Source organism: Syngnathus scovelli, chromosome 11 (genome assembly GCF_024217435.2).
Source record: "Syngnathus scovelli strain Florida chromosome 11, RoL_Ssco_1.2, whole genome shotgun sequence".
Taxonomy (NCBI): domain Eukaryota; kingdom Metazoa; phylum Chordata; class Actinopteri; order Syngnathiformes; family Syngnathidae; genus Syngnathus; species Syngnathus scovelli.
The window spans coordinates 9,241,434-9,259,509 of NC_090857.1; the positions used below are offsets into that span (position 1 = coordinate 9,241,434).

The following is an 18,076-nucleotide window of genomic DNA, read 5'->3' on the forward strand; positions in this document are numbered from 1 at the left end:
GTTTTTTTTATTCTTGATAGTGAGTTTGTTTGATAATAGATATGTTAAGATTAGATGTTCTTTTGCCATATATATAAAACAAAAATGTCTTCATCATAATCAATACGTTCAAGTGGCTGGCCAGCACTGTTAATGGTACATTGTGCAGTTCGACCCTTGTTTTACAGGGGGCGCTACGTTTCCCTGATGCGCCTTCACCAGTTCAGACTCAGAGCGAATAAGAACTTTCGATGGGTTTTCACGCTAGCAACTACTCTTGCTAGGTCCAGCACAATACACCCAAATTAAGTGCGCTGTTAGCTCGAGTTTGTTAGGAAAAACATCATTTTTTTCGGAAACGATCAAGAGCCACGCTCGGTATGTTGTCCAGAAAGCTGAATTCCACTGCTGTCATCTATTCTAAAACGTAGCTTTTGACAGCGTCATTCTGCCTAATGTGCCAGTCTGACCTGAGCTAAATGTCATACGGTATAACTAGTTGTGCGGTCGTGTCAGAAAGTACGAACGTGTGGTATAATTATGTTATCAATAGTCTTAGTATTTATAATAGTATTTCTAGTCATGCCGAGATAGCCTGTTTATCTTATGACTAATGTTTTTGTGGTTTTCGGGTCACACCCACGTGGTTCAATTATTCTAGGGTCTTTTTTTTTAAACATAAATGCAAGAGGACTTTATTTATTTTTTTACGTCCAATGGATGCCCGTTTTAGTTATGATAGTACCTTAGTAGCTAAGGGCCCTGCCATAGACAGTATTTGAGAATTTCAAATTAAAGACTCCAAGCAAACACTCAAATACTCGACATCAATCATGATTTTGTATTTTAACATATTATGGTTAGCATTGCCTTGTTCTCTATAATGTCCCACCTATGAATGATAAAATGACAATTTCAGGATCAGATGTATGCAGCTGAGTTGTCAAGTCAATGATCAAAACCTCTCTTGGATTTGTTAGTTTCCCAGGTATCACATCCAGAGGTGTCATATTCAACTGATAAGAGCGACGCCCAAGTAAATTATGTGCTGCAGCTGAAGATGGGTGGCAGCGGCTCCAAAGGCAAAGGATTTTGGCCTTTCTCTGGTTCAGCCAGTGCTGATGACCAAGCCAAAGATGCAAATGAACAGTCACTGGCAAGAACTCGAAGTTTCCCAAGCGCAACTCCATTTGTGTTTACCAGGCGAAGGTAAGGCACTCCTGGGCACCATTGTAAGAAATAAGCATGTTAAAGCTCAAAATTATGAGACCATCTAGGAGCAGCTTGATGTTCTTGTCTGCTGACTGCGTTCACAATTACCCACATGAACATATAGATGAGGATAATGGTAGTGATGAGAAATGATGTTTGAAATTTGTTTCACTAACCAGTTGTAGTATTTTTTTAACTCCTCCAGATGGCAGTCTTTGTTTAGCATAAATTCACATGCCATTTCTTAAACCCCTTTATTTAATCCAACAGTGCCATCTAGAGAAGTCAAAAAATACAACTGGTTCATAACACAAATTTGAAGCTTCATTTTCTCTAAAAAGCAAATTAACTAGCTAGTTAATGACGTCTTAAAGCCTTCTCGGAGTTTGTGGGTCCCACTCCCACTTTACATGGCTATATATTTTTAATAATAGTAAGAAAAGCTTCGGACCCCCAGCTACCCTGATCTTGTGCTCATGAGGATTATCTTGCTTGCTCAGGCTGTCCAGGGGTTGAACAAGGAAAGCTGCACCCCATACGAATGATAAACACACCTAAAGCCTTTGAATCTTCTCAATTTAGTGCTCCTCGGAACTTCACGAAAGGTTTGCTCTTGCTTCTCTCTCGCTCGCTACAGCTCTCTGTTCTTGGACGAAGATGGCGACCTGGCCCACGAGTTCTATGAAGAGACTATTGTGACCAAAAATGGGCGTAAAAAAGCCAAGCTGAAGAGGATTCACAAAAACTTGACACCTCAGGTGAGAAGATTGAAATTAGCACAAGTAGTTTGCTCTACGTAAAGATTACACACACTCACTCTTTGTCTCTTGCAGGGAATGATAAAGCTGGACTTCCCGTGCATCCATGTAGATTTCCCTGTCGTCCTTTGTGAAGTCTGAAGATGTCCAAGACAAACACGCTGTGTCAGCGCCGTCCCGTGGTTTCCACCCACTCCCTGCAACCAGGAGACCAGAAATTTTCCGCTAACACACTACACATCTCTTGATGTATTTAAAGTGCGTCTGTGGTCAAGATGATGTCATGTGGGCCGAGCCTCTGCATGTGATCTGTTGCTAGCGACGCTTTATAGATCACCTATGGGAGAGATGGTGGCAAGTTAGAACTCGGTTTACATGGTTTGTGTGTGTATGCATGTACGCTAAGTGTGTTGTTGCAGACATGGGATAGGTTGGACTCCTGAATTGATTGCTGCAGATTATTTTCAGGTATGGAACTTTTTAAGGGGATTATTACAGAGTCCTCCCCTCACGTGGTATTACCTACAGAAGTAAAGTAGTTGCACACTTAAGCATTGTTCATTTTTTCTTTTTCATTTCAACTTTGCAATGCATGGGGAAAGGATCAGATGATTGCTTGTAATAACAGAGAGAGTTGACAATCAGTTGCCCTCCAATTAAATTGAAATGCTTCAATGATTTTGGCGTGATGTCACATAGGAGTTACAACAGGAGTAGAGACGTCCGCCTCGAGACCCGATCTGTGCTTTGCTGCTTCTGCATACGATATTTCACTTTTAATTTATTATAACATTTTTCTTCATTTTAAATACACATTAAAATGCCTCATTGTGTTTTGGCCTTTCTTCTTACACAAAAATTGTTTAATGCAGTTTTCAGGACATTCAGTTCAAATGGATCATATCGAAAGAAATTTAGCAAAAATTCCCATGCAACTTGTCCGTGTCTAAATTGAGCTATTTGACCATAAACAACATTAAATTGAACTGTAACAAAATCTAATGTTTTGACCTGATCCACCTCCAAAGGAAATTGTAAAGTCAAGCAATTTTCTTGAGGGCAGGGTTGAGTGGTACTTAAGGAGGAAGAGATCTGTGAAGGTCATTAATGTTTGCCTGGGAAAATGCCTTCTGCAAATCCCCTCAATATTGTTGTCTTTAAAGGATAAAGAGATGAATAGGACAGTGCTGAAATCAAACCCCATTTAATTGCATTTTCAAAACGATTCTGAATTATTTGTGACTTCTTATCTCGTGGCAATGTTCTGCATAAGTACCATTACTGAACTGTGATTATGTTTGTAATACTTTAATGATCATCCAGTCATCCAGTGACAATTATATAATTAAAACTGGCAATTGTACGCTATAAACTTTCATAGTTTCAAAGTTCATAGTCTGCAGACTCAAGTCAGTCAGAGGAGGAGTCTAATGCATATGTAAAGAGCCAAAGGTGCAATTCTACTCATTTCATCTCTTCGGTGGAGTTGCTTACATTTAATACATTTGAAGAAAACCCTCAAAGAACCACTAAAAGCTATTGCTATTATCCTGATTTTTAAGACTCAGAGGTAAGATATGTTTTTATATAATCATATTTTTTTTATTTATGCAACAGTATTTCTGTTTTATCAATCAAAAGGCATATAGTTTTATGACATGCCTTCAAAAATGTGAATTAATCTTAAACCATACATTGATTTATGTGCTGTTTAATATACGTACATAATTTGCTATATATAACCTTTCATTTCTGACAGAAAATCATGTTTAAACGAAATAACAAAATTCGCTAGTAGGAACCATTCAACATCTGCTAGTTTGCATCCGTCACCGGAAGCTGTTTCTGGTTACTCAATGGACACCGGCGATTGAGGAACCAACGATTGACTTTATCGTAAGGGGGTAACCTCTTCTCATGGCGTTATGACTAATTGACAAAATATTGATTTATCTGAGTCGAAAATGACATTTTAGCGGAAAGTATTTTTCAATTATCAAAACTAACGATTTATAGTCTGAAATTGAGATGAAATTATACTTTTATCAATTTAATTCTACTTGTTGCACCCCTACAAGTTTGGAGATCGAAAATTTCGTCTGTTAATGAACAATGTAGTTCCCGTCAGCTTTCCTGCTGCGGTCTCTTTCTCAGGATCCAAAGTTTGACTCTCCACCCCCTCCCTTTATTATGATCAGCATGCACTGAAGAATTATGACGTTCATATTTCTCATGGCAAGCCCGTGGAAAAGTCATTTATCCATCGGTGAGTAGAAGGAACTTGAACAGATCTGACGGGAAAAGAGGACGTCCGCGTTGAGCTAACTCAGCACATTTGGAAGATCGCGCTCGGAACTAAATCCGGTGGTCAGTCCATTTAAAACTAAAGCTATCAAAATAAATATTCATTGTAAAGATAAGGATAGTGAAAGATATTTAGATGTTAAATCACAGCTTGTTTCGAAAATGCAAATGATGCGTTCATGTACTACTGATGACTAACGTTTAGTACTTTCGTAAAATTACGGTATCTTCTATTAATTTATACAAGATAATTTTATCTTCATATTGGATTTAATTGATTTTACGGCTTCATAATCGTATGAAATACTCTGTCAACGCAGCACTTATTAAAAATCAAGAAACAACTACCCCGGTATTCATGGGAAATAGGAACCAACCCCGACCATATTTAGCTAAAATCCGCGAATACTTGATCCCTTAAATGCGATTAAAACTGTCTATAAATAATTTAAAGTAAACCATACATATACCACAGAGGCTCAAAGCCTTTCAAGCACTTACAAACTATAAATAGATTTACCACAATTGTAATTTAAATTTAAAATATTTTTACTTGAAATGCAAATGGGTGAGATTTTTCTTCAATAAAAAAAAAAAAAAGAGAGTAGCTGAATTTGTCAAATGGCAAAAAATGGGTCCGCTGTGGAATTAGCTCTTTACAAAAGGAATATTTGTTCTATATGTTCATTTTGGCAGAGTCACAGGAGAAAAGGTGAGGGTTGGCCATGGAGGCTCTCTGGCTGAATTACGTGATCGTGACCGTGACAGCAACATGGACGGGTGTATGCGCAACACACGCTAAGCAAACAAGATGGCCTTTATATTCCCAGACACCAGTTCTCCAGGTTTGGAATGCTGCCACTCAGGACTGTTTCCCGAGGCACGGTGTCACTTTACCCTTGGACCAGTTTGACATTGTGGCCTCGCCCAACGAGGGCTTTGTCCGACAAAACCTGACCATATTCTACAAGGAGCGCCTCGGCCTTTACCCTTATTACGATCATGATGGCACTGCGGTTAACAATGGCCTTCCGCAGCTTGCCAGCCTGGTTGAACACTATGAAAAGATGCCAGAAGGTGTGCTGAAATACATCCGGGAACCAGAGGCCAAAGGTTTGGCTGTTATCGACTGGGAAGAGTGGCGCCCGCTGTGGATCAGGAATTGGGAATCTAAAGACATCTATCGACGTAAATCGCAGGAAATGGTTCTGGAGAAGAACCCAACATGGAGCCAGGCGCAAGCTACAAAAGTGGCCTGGCAGGAGTTTGAGCTTTCGGCTCGTAAATTCATGCTGGAGACGCTGAAACTTGCAAAGAATTTGAGGCCCAATCAAGTGTGGGGCTTCTACTTGTTCCCGGATTGCTACAATCATGACTACAGGAATGGTCTGACGGGCTACACGGGTCGCTGCCCCGACGTGGAAATGGCCCGGAACGACAAGCTCAACTGGCTGTGGATGGAGTGCACGGCGCTCTTCCCTTCCATATACATGGGGGACGTGCTGCGCTCCACACGTTATGGGCGCCTTTTTGTGCGCAACAGGGTGAAGGAGGCCATGCGCCTGGCATCTGTTGGGGACGGATTGGCACGCCCGGTTTTCGTCTACACCCGCCCCACGTACATCAATCAGATGGAGCTCCTCACTGAGGTCAGTTGGAGTCTTGTTACATCACAGTCACAAGTGCTAAAGGGTGCGGCGCCATCAAATCTTTGTTACTTTGTCCATAAGTGTTTATGTAAGTGAGCGAGTAGATTTTGCGCAACCTGGAGGGCATTTGAGATTCCGGTGTTTTTAGTCGTGCCAGGTTTGAGGTTCGTAGCTGTCAAGCGCCCAATGTATGACCTGCGTGTGGCTGCATTTGACAGACAGATCTGGTGTCCACCATCGGTGAGAGCGTTGCACTGGGAGCGGCAGGAGTCATCTTCTGGGGAGACTCGTCCTACTCGAGCGAGAGCGGCTGCCGGGCCCTTGAAAATTATCTGAACGGCGCGTTGGGCCACTACCTGCTCAACGTGTCCACGGCGGCCGAAGAATGCAGTCGCACACGCTGCAACCTGCACGGCCGATGCCTGCGCAGTCAGCCCGACGACGACACGTACTTGCACCTCAGCCCGTCCACGCACAGCATCACTCGGCAGAACGGCCGCCTGAAGGTGAGCGGAAAGCCCGGTCAGGCCGAGCTGGCTCTTTTCCGTCAACACTTCCAGTGCCAGTGCTACACTGGTTACCAGGGGGAAGCCTGTGCTCTGAGAGCCAAAGGGCAGAATAAAGCCCCCTCTGTTCTCGGAATATGGCCGCTTTGCATTTTACTCCCGCTTGGACTCCTCATTCTGTTACAGTGAGGAAAAGAAGCAACTTCAAATGATTCTAGTTGGGCTGTTTGACATGAACTCACTCCAAGTTCTTGAACAATACAAATACTGCTGAATCACTCGCCGATGACTTATCTTGTACATGAGCCAGATTTTCCAAATGTGGTCTTATTTCTCATTTCCCCTCCCGAGCATCTTTCTAACAGAATAATGCGAGTGTGAGTCAAGCTTCACGAGAAGCTCTCCAAATGCTCGACCACATTCTACAGCCAAATGCTCATAACGTTGTTTGAAATTCATACATTTCTCTCAGGCCGCATGCACCATGCTGTCCTTGACCTCCAGATGGTGATACATACTTTCTGTCTCGACCGCAGTGTCTTTTTTTCTACAGTACATTTCAATTTGTTGCTTAATCACTTTGACTTTGTCTAAAACAATTTATTATGCCAGAAGGTGCCGAATTATTACAAATCATACTATGCAGCATAGAATATTTTCAACATTTCAGAGAACACATCTGCATTATCATTTTGTCCCTTATGGTAACATGACACTCCCTCCCATTCCGCAGCCCCCACCCCGCAATCTTTTCACCTCCAACTTATTTTCCTGATAGTCAACATGAGTGATAGTTCTCAAAAAAAAAAAAAATCTTTATTTCTACCTTTGTTTGGTGGGAAGAAAACAAATGCTTGACCATGACATGGCTGTACGTGCTTTTTATTAATAATATAAAATAATGTGGCTGGGCCTGAACTGTTATATTTGAGAAGTGTGATGTTGCAGTCGAGTTTGTTTGTTTACAGATGCCATTCGAGTTTTTAATGCAGTGTTCATCTCAGCCTTGTATCGGTTTACAGTGTCTTGTACCAGTCCAAATGCCTTTCAGTTTTTCAGAGGAAAGTTGTACGAGTAAAGGAAAAGTAAAGGTTATGAAGCTTTTCAATGATAAATATATATCTATCTATATATAGATATATATAGATAGATATAGATATATATAGATATAGGTTCTGGATTTATTCGTGATGTCAATGGGCAAAGAGTCTTTAGTCACCTAAATGCGTTAGGAGCGAAAGGAATATCTCAAATGCTATTATGGAACAAAATGTTTACAATGATTTCTGGAAACATTATGGAATACTGCACTTTAACACATTTTCTGTTGAACAAGAGGCTGCTGCGGAAAGTTTGTACAGGGACGACAAACAGTGCATTGTGTATGGTCTTTTCATTTAGTATTTACATTGTTTTTGGGGAGTGTTTGCAAGTTGTATTTTCCTCACATACATTGATGTCATAGTTTGAAACCAAACCAGAAAAAAAAACAGGCTTGATTACATGTTTTTAATTCAGTATTTAATGTTCTCATTTGATCTTTTTTTTTTCATTAAAACGCATCTGAATGTGACTTGTGCAGTATTCCTTTCTTAACTCTGCGTACTTCTGCGCATATTATTTTCTGAACAAAATAATTTTTCCCCCAACCATTTAATTATTTATTTATTTTACGTTTGTGCAATATCTACAGGAAATGACGTGTCTCACTCAGCCGGTTGTTATGTCCAGCACGTAATATAGTTCGTCCAGAAACAAAGCGTTAAAGAATATTTATCTAACACCACGGAATATAATTAATATAGAGCAGTTTTACGTTAGTCATCGTGTGTATATGACAGCAGTTAATGCAAATGTTTTTCATCGTTCTTTTACAAAACAAACTAATACGCACGTACATTACGAAGCTCACGTCGAATATCGGCTAGCTGGCATTAATGCTTATTTAGAGGTCTTCACATTGCTAACCAACGTCAATACTCCGGACTAAAAACAGCTTAAATTCACCCTACAAGTTTGATTCGGGAGACATGACGGCAAAGAAGACAACATTGTTTTTTCGTCAATGAATGTCCTGCAGTGTCTTCCCTTGTTTCGGTATGTTTGATTGAGGTTCTACTAATTAATCTTCAACATCCCATTGAGACGCATAGCATACTTAGCTGATGTAACGTTAGCTGCCATTCATCTGAAATCGGGATGGGTTAATGTATTTCACAATATAATTATCATTATTGTTGTATTTTTCAGTGGTGTCGAAATACACTGCATCATTTTGGGACTTACTATTTTGCCTTTTAACCAGTAGATGCGGTTATAGTGCAAACTACAACCATATCTATTGATAGTATTTTAAAAATAACATACATTTATTTTTATATCGGAATTGGTTTCTGTGGTCTGAAATAATTGCCAGTAATTCCTGGATGTTAGCATTGTCCTAAATATGTCATAGGTAACAGCATTCATTTCCTTCCCAATTCATATATTTGTTTTGGAGTTATGACACGTTTCATACTTTTGATATGAATAAGACATATCTGTATGGAATTCCCACCACTTTCCAGGTCGTTCAAACTCTAAAATGATGTTCCTGCGCAATCGTATGGTGATCCTGGGCATGGTGTTGTTGGCCACCTTATTACTGTACCTGCTACTGCCCTCCATACGTCAAGGCAACATGGAGCCATCCCTCAACGCACAAAGATTCGGGCTCTTGGCCACATCCCCACCGCCACTTCCCAACGTCAACGTGTCGGTTCGCACAGGACATCTGCCTGGTGACCCGCCACTCTTTTTCCGTGAAGCTTTGCCCATCGACGGAGCTGGACGACAGATACTGCCCAGGTGAGCTCACGATTGCACAGCTGACTAACATCTAGCAACGGTTCTTTAAATCATCTAAACTTGAATTATTAAAGTCTAGTGGAGTCCCAGATGATAGATACAGTGTCATGTCTGATTGCAGGTTACAAGTGGTACTTTTGCATGGCCAGGCCTTCACATCAAAAACATGGGAAGAACTTGGTACCATGGCCCTTCTTGCTACTAATGGATATCAGGCTTTAGCCATGGACCTGCCAGGTACAGAAATAATTAGGGATGTTTGATACCACTTTTTTCTGACTGAAACCAGTACAAGCACTCCATTCTTGAGTAGTCACCGAAACTAAGTACAGATCCCTCTCAAGATGCATAACATCTTCCCTCAAAACTGTCAAAATTTTAAAGACCTGCACATCCCAATATAGATACTAATTTTCCTTAAGATGATAAAACTTGAAATAAAAAATAATGGCATACTTCTTTTCTATTTTCTAATTTTTAGTAACTAGTCGGGTAAAAGGTTGCATGTACTTTGAAATAAGGCTGGCTTGCTCAACCCTAGTAATAATACAATAGTCAAGTGTTGAGATAATTGTTCTGTCCACGCTGAATTCAGTTGAGTTGTTACTGACACCACACATTCCCGTAAAACAGCATTGCAGCAGTTTTTTTTAATATGTGTAATTGTCACTATTATTGTACAGTCATACCCGAGCAGTAACGTAACAGTGGTATGACTATAAATATATTGGCTCAGCAATTTGCAGTGCGCCCTCTTGTGGTTCAAAATAAGACGACAATGCTCACACTCAATTTCACTTATAAGTCCTACCTGTATGTCTGTAATCTTTCTTTAATACCTTTTTGTCAGGGTATGGCAAGTCGCCCGACTCTGAGACCCTCAAGACCGATCAAAGTCGAGTAGACCTGCTCTCCAGGTTCATGGAATCACTGGGTGTGAGGGCGGCGGTGCTTGTGAGTCCTTCCATGAGCGGCCATTACTCCATCCCATTCCTCATGAAGAACAGCGGACAGCTGCGAGGCTTTGTTCCCATAGCGCCTGTCGGTACTCGAAGTTACACGCCACAACAGTATCAGAATATCCAGGTGAGCAACACAATAATCTAATGGGATCTCATTCGATATTCTGCCGTAATATGGATAATAATTTTTGACATATTTTGACTTTGTAATGTACTCTCCAGACACCTACCCTGATTGTGTTCGGGGCCCTTGACACTAATCTGGGCGCCCAGTCTCATAAAAACCTTGCCCAACTTCCTCATCACACTGTGCTCAAACTGGATGAAGCTCGCCACGCGTGCTACATGGACAAACCGAGAGAATTTCACCAAGGGCTGATCGAATTTCTCGGAAATTTGAAGTGAGATGTGCTGCAGCAAAGATGGACGGGAAAACATGAGGAGGTAATTGACTTGGCCTGGCATGAGCTTGCTTTGGCAAAATAGGATTACAAAAAAGACGTTATTGTTGCAAGAGGAAGAAGCTATATGATGTGGATAAAACAGAAGCAAAGAAAGCTCAGATTTCTGACTATATATAATTTATTCATTTTCATCATGAAACAATTTGTGCAATAAGCCCCCACTTGTACAGTTGCGTGACATTTCTCTTTGCATGCCCCAAAAAAATCTAAAAGGATTGAGTTTGCATCAGTGTTGCCATTTTTGTAGGTGACATGAGAAATTACTGCTGTAAATTGTGCAAAATGTAGCCGGGGCAAATGCATGTGCTCTGGGAAAAGCTAGTGATCACTCTTCATTTTAGACATTCCAGATGTGTGCAAATGTAAAACAAAGCAAAACAAATGCTCTCGACAATGGAAAATGCAAGGAAGTTCATGTTGAAAAACATGTTTCTGATAATAAAATAAAATTTAATATACAGTATTTGCAGCCAGTGTGGACAGTTATTTTTAGGATACCTAAATCAGTTGCTTTTTAAGTTACACTTTCATGAACTTAGAAACTCCGGTATTCTTTTTTAGGCATGTTATTGAGCATTACAGTATAATGAAATAGTTTTACGACGGGTGCCGAGCTTGCAGAAAACACATTTTATGTTTCTTCACCAGTAGCATAGGAAATAAAATTAATTGCTTTCAGAGATGCAGAGGGCAACATTTATGACCCTGGATTCACAGGACCTAAAATGTGTGACAATGCAGCGGATATACAAGTTTTGGTTGTTACAAACATGCCCCCCCCCCCCCCCCCCAAAAAAAAAAATAAGACTTGTTACAAAACTAGTTTTGTGTTATGCAAGTTATACTAAAGACTCTCAGTGTTCGGTACATCAGAACTATGTATTACGTAAAACGTTTGCAGGATTTTGGGATATTTCAAAATAAAAGCACATATATAAGACCGTGAGACACATTGTGCACAGTTCAAACATTAACAGTCCATTATTTTTATGGGCGGCGGGGTGCTAATTAATTCAAAATATCTTACACATAAATGTTTTTCAAAATTAATCTTTGATCGCAAGACGTCTGACTAGCTTTTAATCAATCAAGCTTTTATTTTGAAATGTGTTTTCCGACTACCTTTACCGTACAGCTGAAATAAAAGGTGAAGCAAATCTAGATGCGTGCTCGTGTCTTAACACGTCTATTTCCTGGAAAGGCGCCCGGGTAGTCAATTAACAAGTGAGACAGTCTGGTATGTACTTATATTTACTTGCAAACAACATAAAACAATCGGGATGTCAATTTAAAGTTGTCGCTCTTCAGTTTGTCAAATACACTGCTAGCAGATTTAGCTCGAACCAACCGGCCCGTTACCTTCCACGTTGTTCGTCTGTGTTATCAGAAGACGTCAACATGCTACCTGACAAAGACGGACCAGGGGTAGCAGGTAGACAAATATGTCCCGAGGGCGAAGAACCTTCTGTTAGTCTCTTCAGAGAGTACCTCCGCCTCAGGACGGTCCACCCAGAACCAGACTATGGTGAGTTTTCAACTTGTTTTAGTTGACATGGAGGAAATGTCAAACAGCTGGCGCAAAAGGTTTGTGCGCCCCTCAGTGGAAATGAACAAATTGTCAATATTGGCGTTCACTGTACCTTTGAATGTAGATTTTTGTCTTTAAATAAATTGTTCTTCTCATAGATAGTGCGCTGAGATTTCTTGATCGAATTGCAGGGGAACTCGGATTGCCCATTAAGAAGATAGAGGTGAGATTTTGTGATCTTTCTCAAGTTTGCGATACTTAATGACAGCTAAAGTTCATATAGAATCTACCAATTAAATTATTTGTAATTTCCCCCTCGATTGTCAATCAATTCCTTCGAATAAATGTTTTGAGCAGACTTTGTTTCTATTTGCAGGTTTGTCCAGGCAAAGTTGTGTCCATCTTGACCTGGCAAGGGACAAACCCCAACTTGAAATCAATTTTATTGAATTCCCACACAGATGTCGTTCCGGTTTTCCAGGTCAAGCGCTTTAGAAAATCTATTTGAAAGCTCATGAGTGTTTCTAGACATATTCACATAGCGATTTGTCGTTCTCTTCTCTAGGAGCATTGGAAATACGATGCTTTCAGTGCTTTCAAAGATGCAGACGGCAACATTTACGGCCGCGGCTCGCAGGACATGAAATGTGTGTCAATTCAGTGGGTATAAAAACAAATTCTGGACAACACTTCCTACACATGACAGAGAAATCATATTCTTCTTCTAGTTCTTGTCAACCATTTTGCAGACTTCCCGTTTGCATCTGCGCAGGTACATTCAGGCTGTGAGACAGCTGAAGGCGGAGGGGCAGAAATTTGTGCGGACTGTGCACTTAATGTTTGTTCCTGGTAAGTATTCTACTTTTATTGGATTTCATTTCTTAGATCTCCTTTCCTATTTTGATGTGTATTTATTTTTGTCATGCAGATGAAGAAGTTGGTGGTGAGAAAGGCATGGAAACATTTGTGAAGCATCCCGAGTTCCAGAAATTAAACATCGGCTTTGCCCTAGATGAAGGTAAATGGATAACACGGCAAGTTAACACCAACCCCAAGCTTCAGCCCTCTGAGAGTGCTCAGTTACTTGTTTGAAAATAACGAGGTTAATGTGTCACCACGGTGCTGAATTTCATCATGGCGCCACGTGCTGCCGTATTTCTCCTGGATGACCTTTCATCTTGATGCATGCTTTTATCTACCCGAGTTGCACATTTTGAATTTGATCCCAGTGAGATGTTACTGATTGAGATGCTTATGTATAAAGAAAATGTATATTAAGCAACTCACTGTGACCCCAATTTGTATTTTTAACACTATAAAAATACTTGATTAAACAACTGTATGAAATTTGTATTGTAGGAGACAATTAAAACACGCCTTAAGATGCCTAACCAATTTCAATTTCCCGCGAAGCTGAATGCATTTGTCACACGACGATTTAAATTGAAGTGACGTAATAATCGTTAAATCAAATGGTTGTCACTTTTAGCGGTGGCCTCCCACTCGTTTCCATTATCTCGCTGTTATCGCTATCCACAGACTTTATTGTAAGCTAATTTGAAAATATGATGTCATTAGATGAGCAGTTCTGATACCCAAAGGAAGTGCTTGGTTCAGTTATGTTGGTTCTTTAGTAGATGCTGCTTTAGTATAGTTTCTACTCCATATCTGCTCTGTAGGTCTGGCCAACCCCGGTAATGCTTTCACCGTCTTTTATGGAGAAAGGAATCCCTGGTGTGAGTACAAAATTCAACCTTACAATAAAAAATGAATAGTTTTAAGGTGCCCAAGTTAAATCAAAACAGTGCGTCATCCTCTTTCCAGGGATTACCATCCACTGTCCTGGTAATCCCGGTCACGGTTCGAGGTTTGTGGAAAACACGGCGGCCGAGAAGCTTGTGAGTGTCTTGAATTTTGTATTGACGTTTCTTGAAACAGACGTGCACAATGTTGACTATTTGTATCTCTTTTACAGCGCTGCATCATCAACTCTTTCCTGGCTTTCAGAGAGAAAGAGAAACACAGGCAAGAGTAGATGATTTTTTTTTTTTTTTTTGTGTGATTATTCCTATTCTTGTTATAAATCTTGAAGCAGCGGTTATTTGAATACAAATAGTGAAGCAACACATAGGCAATATTCCAATACAAAGTGAAACACTTCTTTGTGTGTCTCTATGCCTGTATTGTACTGCCCCCTGGTGGTAGACACTACTGTATTTGAATTGTCCAAAATGTTTTTTTTTTTTTTTTTTTTAAGCGTATCATCTCTCATCACTTCCAGGCTAAACACCAGCCAGTGTTTCACGCTCGGTGATGTCACCACAGTTAATATGACCATGGTGAAAGGGGGTGTGGCCTATAATGTCATTCCAGCTGAAATGGATGTCAGCTTTGACCTGAGAATTCCACCAACAGTAAATCTACAGGTAAATGTTTTTTTCATATGCTGGTAGAGGTCTGTGATTGTAACATGGTAATTTTTTTAAATCACATCAGGAGTTTGAGAAAGTGATCCAGGGCTGGTGTAAAGAAGCAGGCGATGGTATCACGTATGACTTTGCTCAGGTAAGCCCTCAGATTCATTACTGCTGTGGCTGCTGCTGGATGACAGCTCAATTGACTGCCGTTGTTTTGTGCAGAAACACATGGACCAGAACATTACGTCCACACATGAAAGTGACCCCTGGTGGAGTGCTTTTAGTCAAGCCTGCAAAGAAATGTGAGTTTCATGTTCACCCCCCCCCCCTGACTCACCTTTTTTACACACACAATTTATATTACTGTAAATTACTCATGTTAATTTCCCGCAAGATCAGCACATTTAAAGGTGCACCACAGGAATCTAATTACTTAAGGCTCCCCATTGTGTAAGACCTTTTATCTTGTCATTAATTCTGGAAATCACACACAGAAATTCATATATTTCACCCTCATTTGTCTGGATTAGGTGGCAATGTATTTAGGCAACCTCATAACAAGAAAAATGCGCTCGGTAAAGTTTGACCCAAGGCATGATGTGTTGAAAATGGCACGCTGCAGGGATTGGACTCTTCAGAAGGAGATATTTCCCGCTGCTACAGACAGCCGCTTTATCCGAGCTGTGAGTATTTAGTCACCCTCTCCCTTTGACTGTTCTTTATCATTTTATTTTTTTGCTGATCCCTTTTATGTCTTTAAGGTCGGGATTCCTGCCATTGGCTTCTCCCCAATGAACCACACGCCCATCCTGCTGCACGACCACAACGAATTCCTGAACGAACGCGTCTTCCTGAAAGGTATCGACGTGTACAAAAAGCTCATCCCAGCTCTTGCCAATGTACCCGCCTCTCCAGATGAGGCCTAAGGATAACCAAAGAATAATCACATAGACCACAAATCAAGCCTTGGCAATCTTGATTGCTTTGTTAGATCTCAGGTTTATAGTTTTTTTAATTCATTCTCACAGTTAATATGCTTAACTTAAAAGACGCATCCGCTATGGCAATTTGTTTGTCTGACTGTTTTAAACTCATTTGGCACAGATGTGGAGATAAATGACAGATAATTGAAAAACACTTATTGAATCAACTTTCCACCACTAGTATTTTATTTAATAAATATATCTGATTACATGGGCAAATTTTCATTTTTTATTTTTCACGCTGACATGAACTTAGAGCGAGTTTCCCACCGACCTGCAGCATCAATGTTTAACCTCCAGCCAGCCATCTGCTTTAATAAATCGCTGATATTCATAGCAAATGTCATGTAAAGTACGTCATCATGTAAACCCTTTTTTTTATTCCTAGGTTGAGTATAATTTGTTGCAACCATTTTGTCCCAAAAATTGCTTAAAGAAAATGTATCCATTATTAATAATCTTATTGATTGATTATACACTATACATTTTTAATGGAAAAAAAATCATAGGTATTCAACATTTTTCTTTAATGTATTCAATAATTGCAGAGTTAATTAAACAGAAATGATTGAATTATTTTATTTCTAATAATGAATGATACTAGTAGCTGCAAGACCCTTTTTGGTGATGTCATTGCCACTTATTTTATCCGCAGTGCTGTTTACATGACGCACAAGTTCATTTTCACAGTTCAGCTCCCTTTGGTGAGCTCGTCCAATTAACCGCGTTTGTCTCTCCAAGGGAAACTGGCAGGAAGGCTGCGCAGTCAGTAATTAGTCTTGGCTCTCCCCAGGACATGACAGCTGTATTAGCACACGGGGGAGCCATCGGGGACGCGACTTAAAGCTGAACTCAAATACATAAAAATAAGGTCACCAACCTGTTTGAAACTGAGAAGCAAATGGCAAACAGTTCATACGCACTTCTAAAAAAACAAACATGCACAAATGACCATTAATGATAATTAATGATATCCATCTATCTGACGATAGAGATCATGTTCATGACTTCTCACAATAATTGAATGTGTTTGCCTTTCATTTAAAATCAATAGAGGGTTCACCCAGCTCTTTCACCATGAGTCATCTCAGGAGAGCCTCAGGGGTTATGTCAGGTCAACACCTCAGCTTTGTACTTGTGAGAATTTAGTAGTGCTTCATACAAAAATTAATGCACTGTAAACTTAAAAAAATGGACAAAGGAAAGTTCCAATAATAATCCTTAAATTAAAATAATACACATTTTTTGATGTATTTCACCCTATTTTTTTCCGTGAGCATAGCCAACAGGTATTTTTGCGCCTGTAAGTCAGGATGAAAAAAATAATATATTAGGATAAAAGAGTTAGAAAAATGATATAAAAACGAAGTAAGGTGTGTTGACTTTAACTCATATAGTCTCTTCTTTATCGTACTGTAAGTCTTCCAACTGAGTGACATTTCGTTCCACTGTGATGGCCCGCTGTGCCATGCCACGGCACAAACAACAACTCTATGAAATGTCATGCAGTCACTGCATTCAACTGTCCACAGGCAGGAATAAATCTCAAATACATAGTAGCACATAAATATTCAATATTGGATTTTTTCAACTGTAAAATCCTATACATGAATCCAACGTAATTTATAATAAAGGCTGCCAGCGGTCTCAATAAGCTGGAAGCGAAACTGTGCTGCTGTGCATGCATCACTATAACAACAATGCTACATCACAGCTACTATTTCTTTTGTACCACTAACACATTGGAAGACTGTAATGCAGAAAATGGCATATTAATATTCTTCCTCGGATAGCAAGTGTAAACCCCATGTAAATTGTATGTAAACTTTAGCGTGTTGCATTTATCCCCCTTAATTTCCTTTACTCACACAAAAGAAGCAAATGTCTGGCAAATACTCCAGTGTTATGTATACATCATCGTGAGGTCTTGCAGGCTGATTTCCACGCTCTGCTTGTGCTGATTCTGCACAGTTAGCGAGATCCCAGCCTCTGCATCACAATATTTTACTCCATAGGCCTAATAATCATGCAGCCTGAACCTCCGTCAGGCCAGCCATTGCTGCTGTCTAATCTATATTCATGAACACTGTAGAGCCTTATAAATATGCTTATTTCAATAGAAAACTCATGATTAAATGCAATGTGAAGTCAGGCATTTCCTGTCAGTGTTCAGGATAACAGAAAGCTCTGGTGGACCTTGACAGCCCCGCACTGGAAAAACAACAATAATATTGTTCACTTTTTTCCCCCGTTTGACAGTGGTAATCACAATTGAAACTTGTGTTGCGTTCACTGACTTCTGGCAGCCAGATGCTCCACGTTGCAGCTCACCCATGGGGGTAAAAAAGCAGCTCAATTTATGCAAACCCCACGTGGCCCTGTAGTTATAAATAAAGCCTCAACTTGATGCTTCGCTGTTGCCTGGTGAACGTGAACGCGCTCTCTCTCGTCCGTCCAGTGAGGAGCG

The 18,076-nt window shown here is 40.2% G+C and overlaps 4 protein-coding genes across 6 annotated transcripts; all 4 read left to right on the top strand.

Moving 5' to 3' along the window:
* Positions 1–200: 200 nt before the first annotated feature.
* tusc2b (tumor suppressor 2, mitochondrial calcium regulator b) lies at positions 201–2,782 on the top strand. The gene is made up of 4 exons (XM_049733391.1): positions 201–357; positions 960–1,188; positions 1,829–1,949; positions 2,025–2,782. The coding sequence occupies exons 2-4, from the start codon at positions 1,040–1,042 to the stop codon at positions 2,088–2,090; spliced, it is 336 nt and encodes a 111-aa protein (XP_049589348.1). The 5' UTR covers positions 201–357; positions 960–1,039; the 3' UTR covers positions 2,091–2,782.
* Positions 2,783–3,817: 1,035 nt separating this feature from the next.
* Positions 3,818–7,981, top strand: LOC125977111 (hyaluronidase-2). 2 transcript variants are annotated; one of them, XM_049733349.2, is made up of 3 exons: positions 3,818–4,316; positions 4,950–5,902; positions 6,121–7,981. In XM_049733349.2, exons 2-3 carry the CDS (start codon positions 4,979–4,981, stop codon positions 6,595–6,597), a joined length of 1,401 nt encoding a protein of 466 aa, XP_049589306.1. In that variant the 5' UTR covers positions 3,818–4,316; positions 4,950–4,978; the 3' UTR covers positions 6,598–7,981. The 2 variants fall into 2 exon arrangements, with proteins under 2 accessions (XP_049589306.1, XP_049589305.1); XM_049733348.2 differs by having other exon boundaries at positions 3,821–4,215.
* A 155-nt stretch (positions 7,982–8,136) lies between these two features.
* abhd14a (abhydrolase domain containing 14A) lies at positions 8,137–11,144 on the top strand. The gene is made up of 5 exons (XM_049733375.2): positions 8,137–8,505; positions 8,976–9,255; positions 9,377–9,492; positions 10,106–10,341; positions 10,440–11,144. The coding sequence occupies exons 1-5, from the start codon at positions 8,478–8,480 to the stop codon at positions 10,620–10,622; spliced, it is 843 nt and encodes a 280-aa protein (XP_049589332.1). The 5' UTR covers positions 8,137–8,477; the 3' UTR covers positions 10,623–11,144.
* Positions 11,145–11,768: 624 nt separating this feature from the next.
* LOC125977114 (aminoacylase-1A) lies at positions 11,769–15,828 on the top strand. Of its 2 annotated transcripts, none has more exons than XM_049733352.1 (15): positions 11,769–11,918; positions 12,069–12,206; positions 12,368–12,432; positions 12,586–12,690; positions 12,775–12,869; positions 12,982–13,058; positions 13,138–13,227; positions 13,889–13,945; positions 14,034–14,107; positions 14,185–14,234; positions 14,491–14,635; positions 14,706–14,774; positions 14,849–14,928; positions 15,249–15,309; positions 15,388–15,828. In XM_049733352.1, exons 2-15 carry the CDS (start codon positions 12,080–12,082, stop codon positions 15,550–15,552), a joined length of 1,260 nt encoding a protein of 419 aa, XP_049589309.1. In that variant the 5' UTR covers positions 11,769–11,918; positions 12,069–12,079; the 3' UTR covers positions 15,553–15,828. The 2 variants fall into 2 exon arrangements, with proteins under 2 accessions (XP_049589309.1, XP_049589310.1); XM_049733353.2 differs by having other exon boundaries at positions 11,807–11,918; positions 12,072–12,206.
* The last annotated feature ends 2,248 nt before the right edge of the window (positions 15,829–18,076 follow it).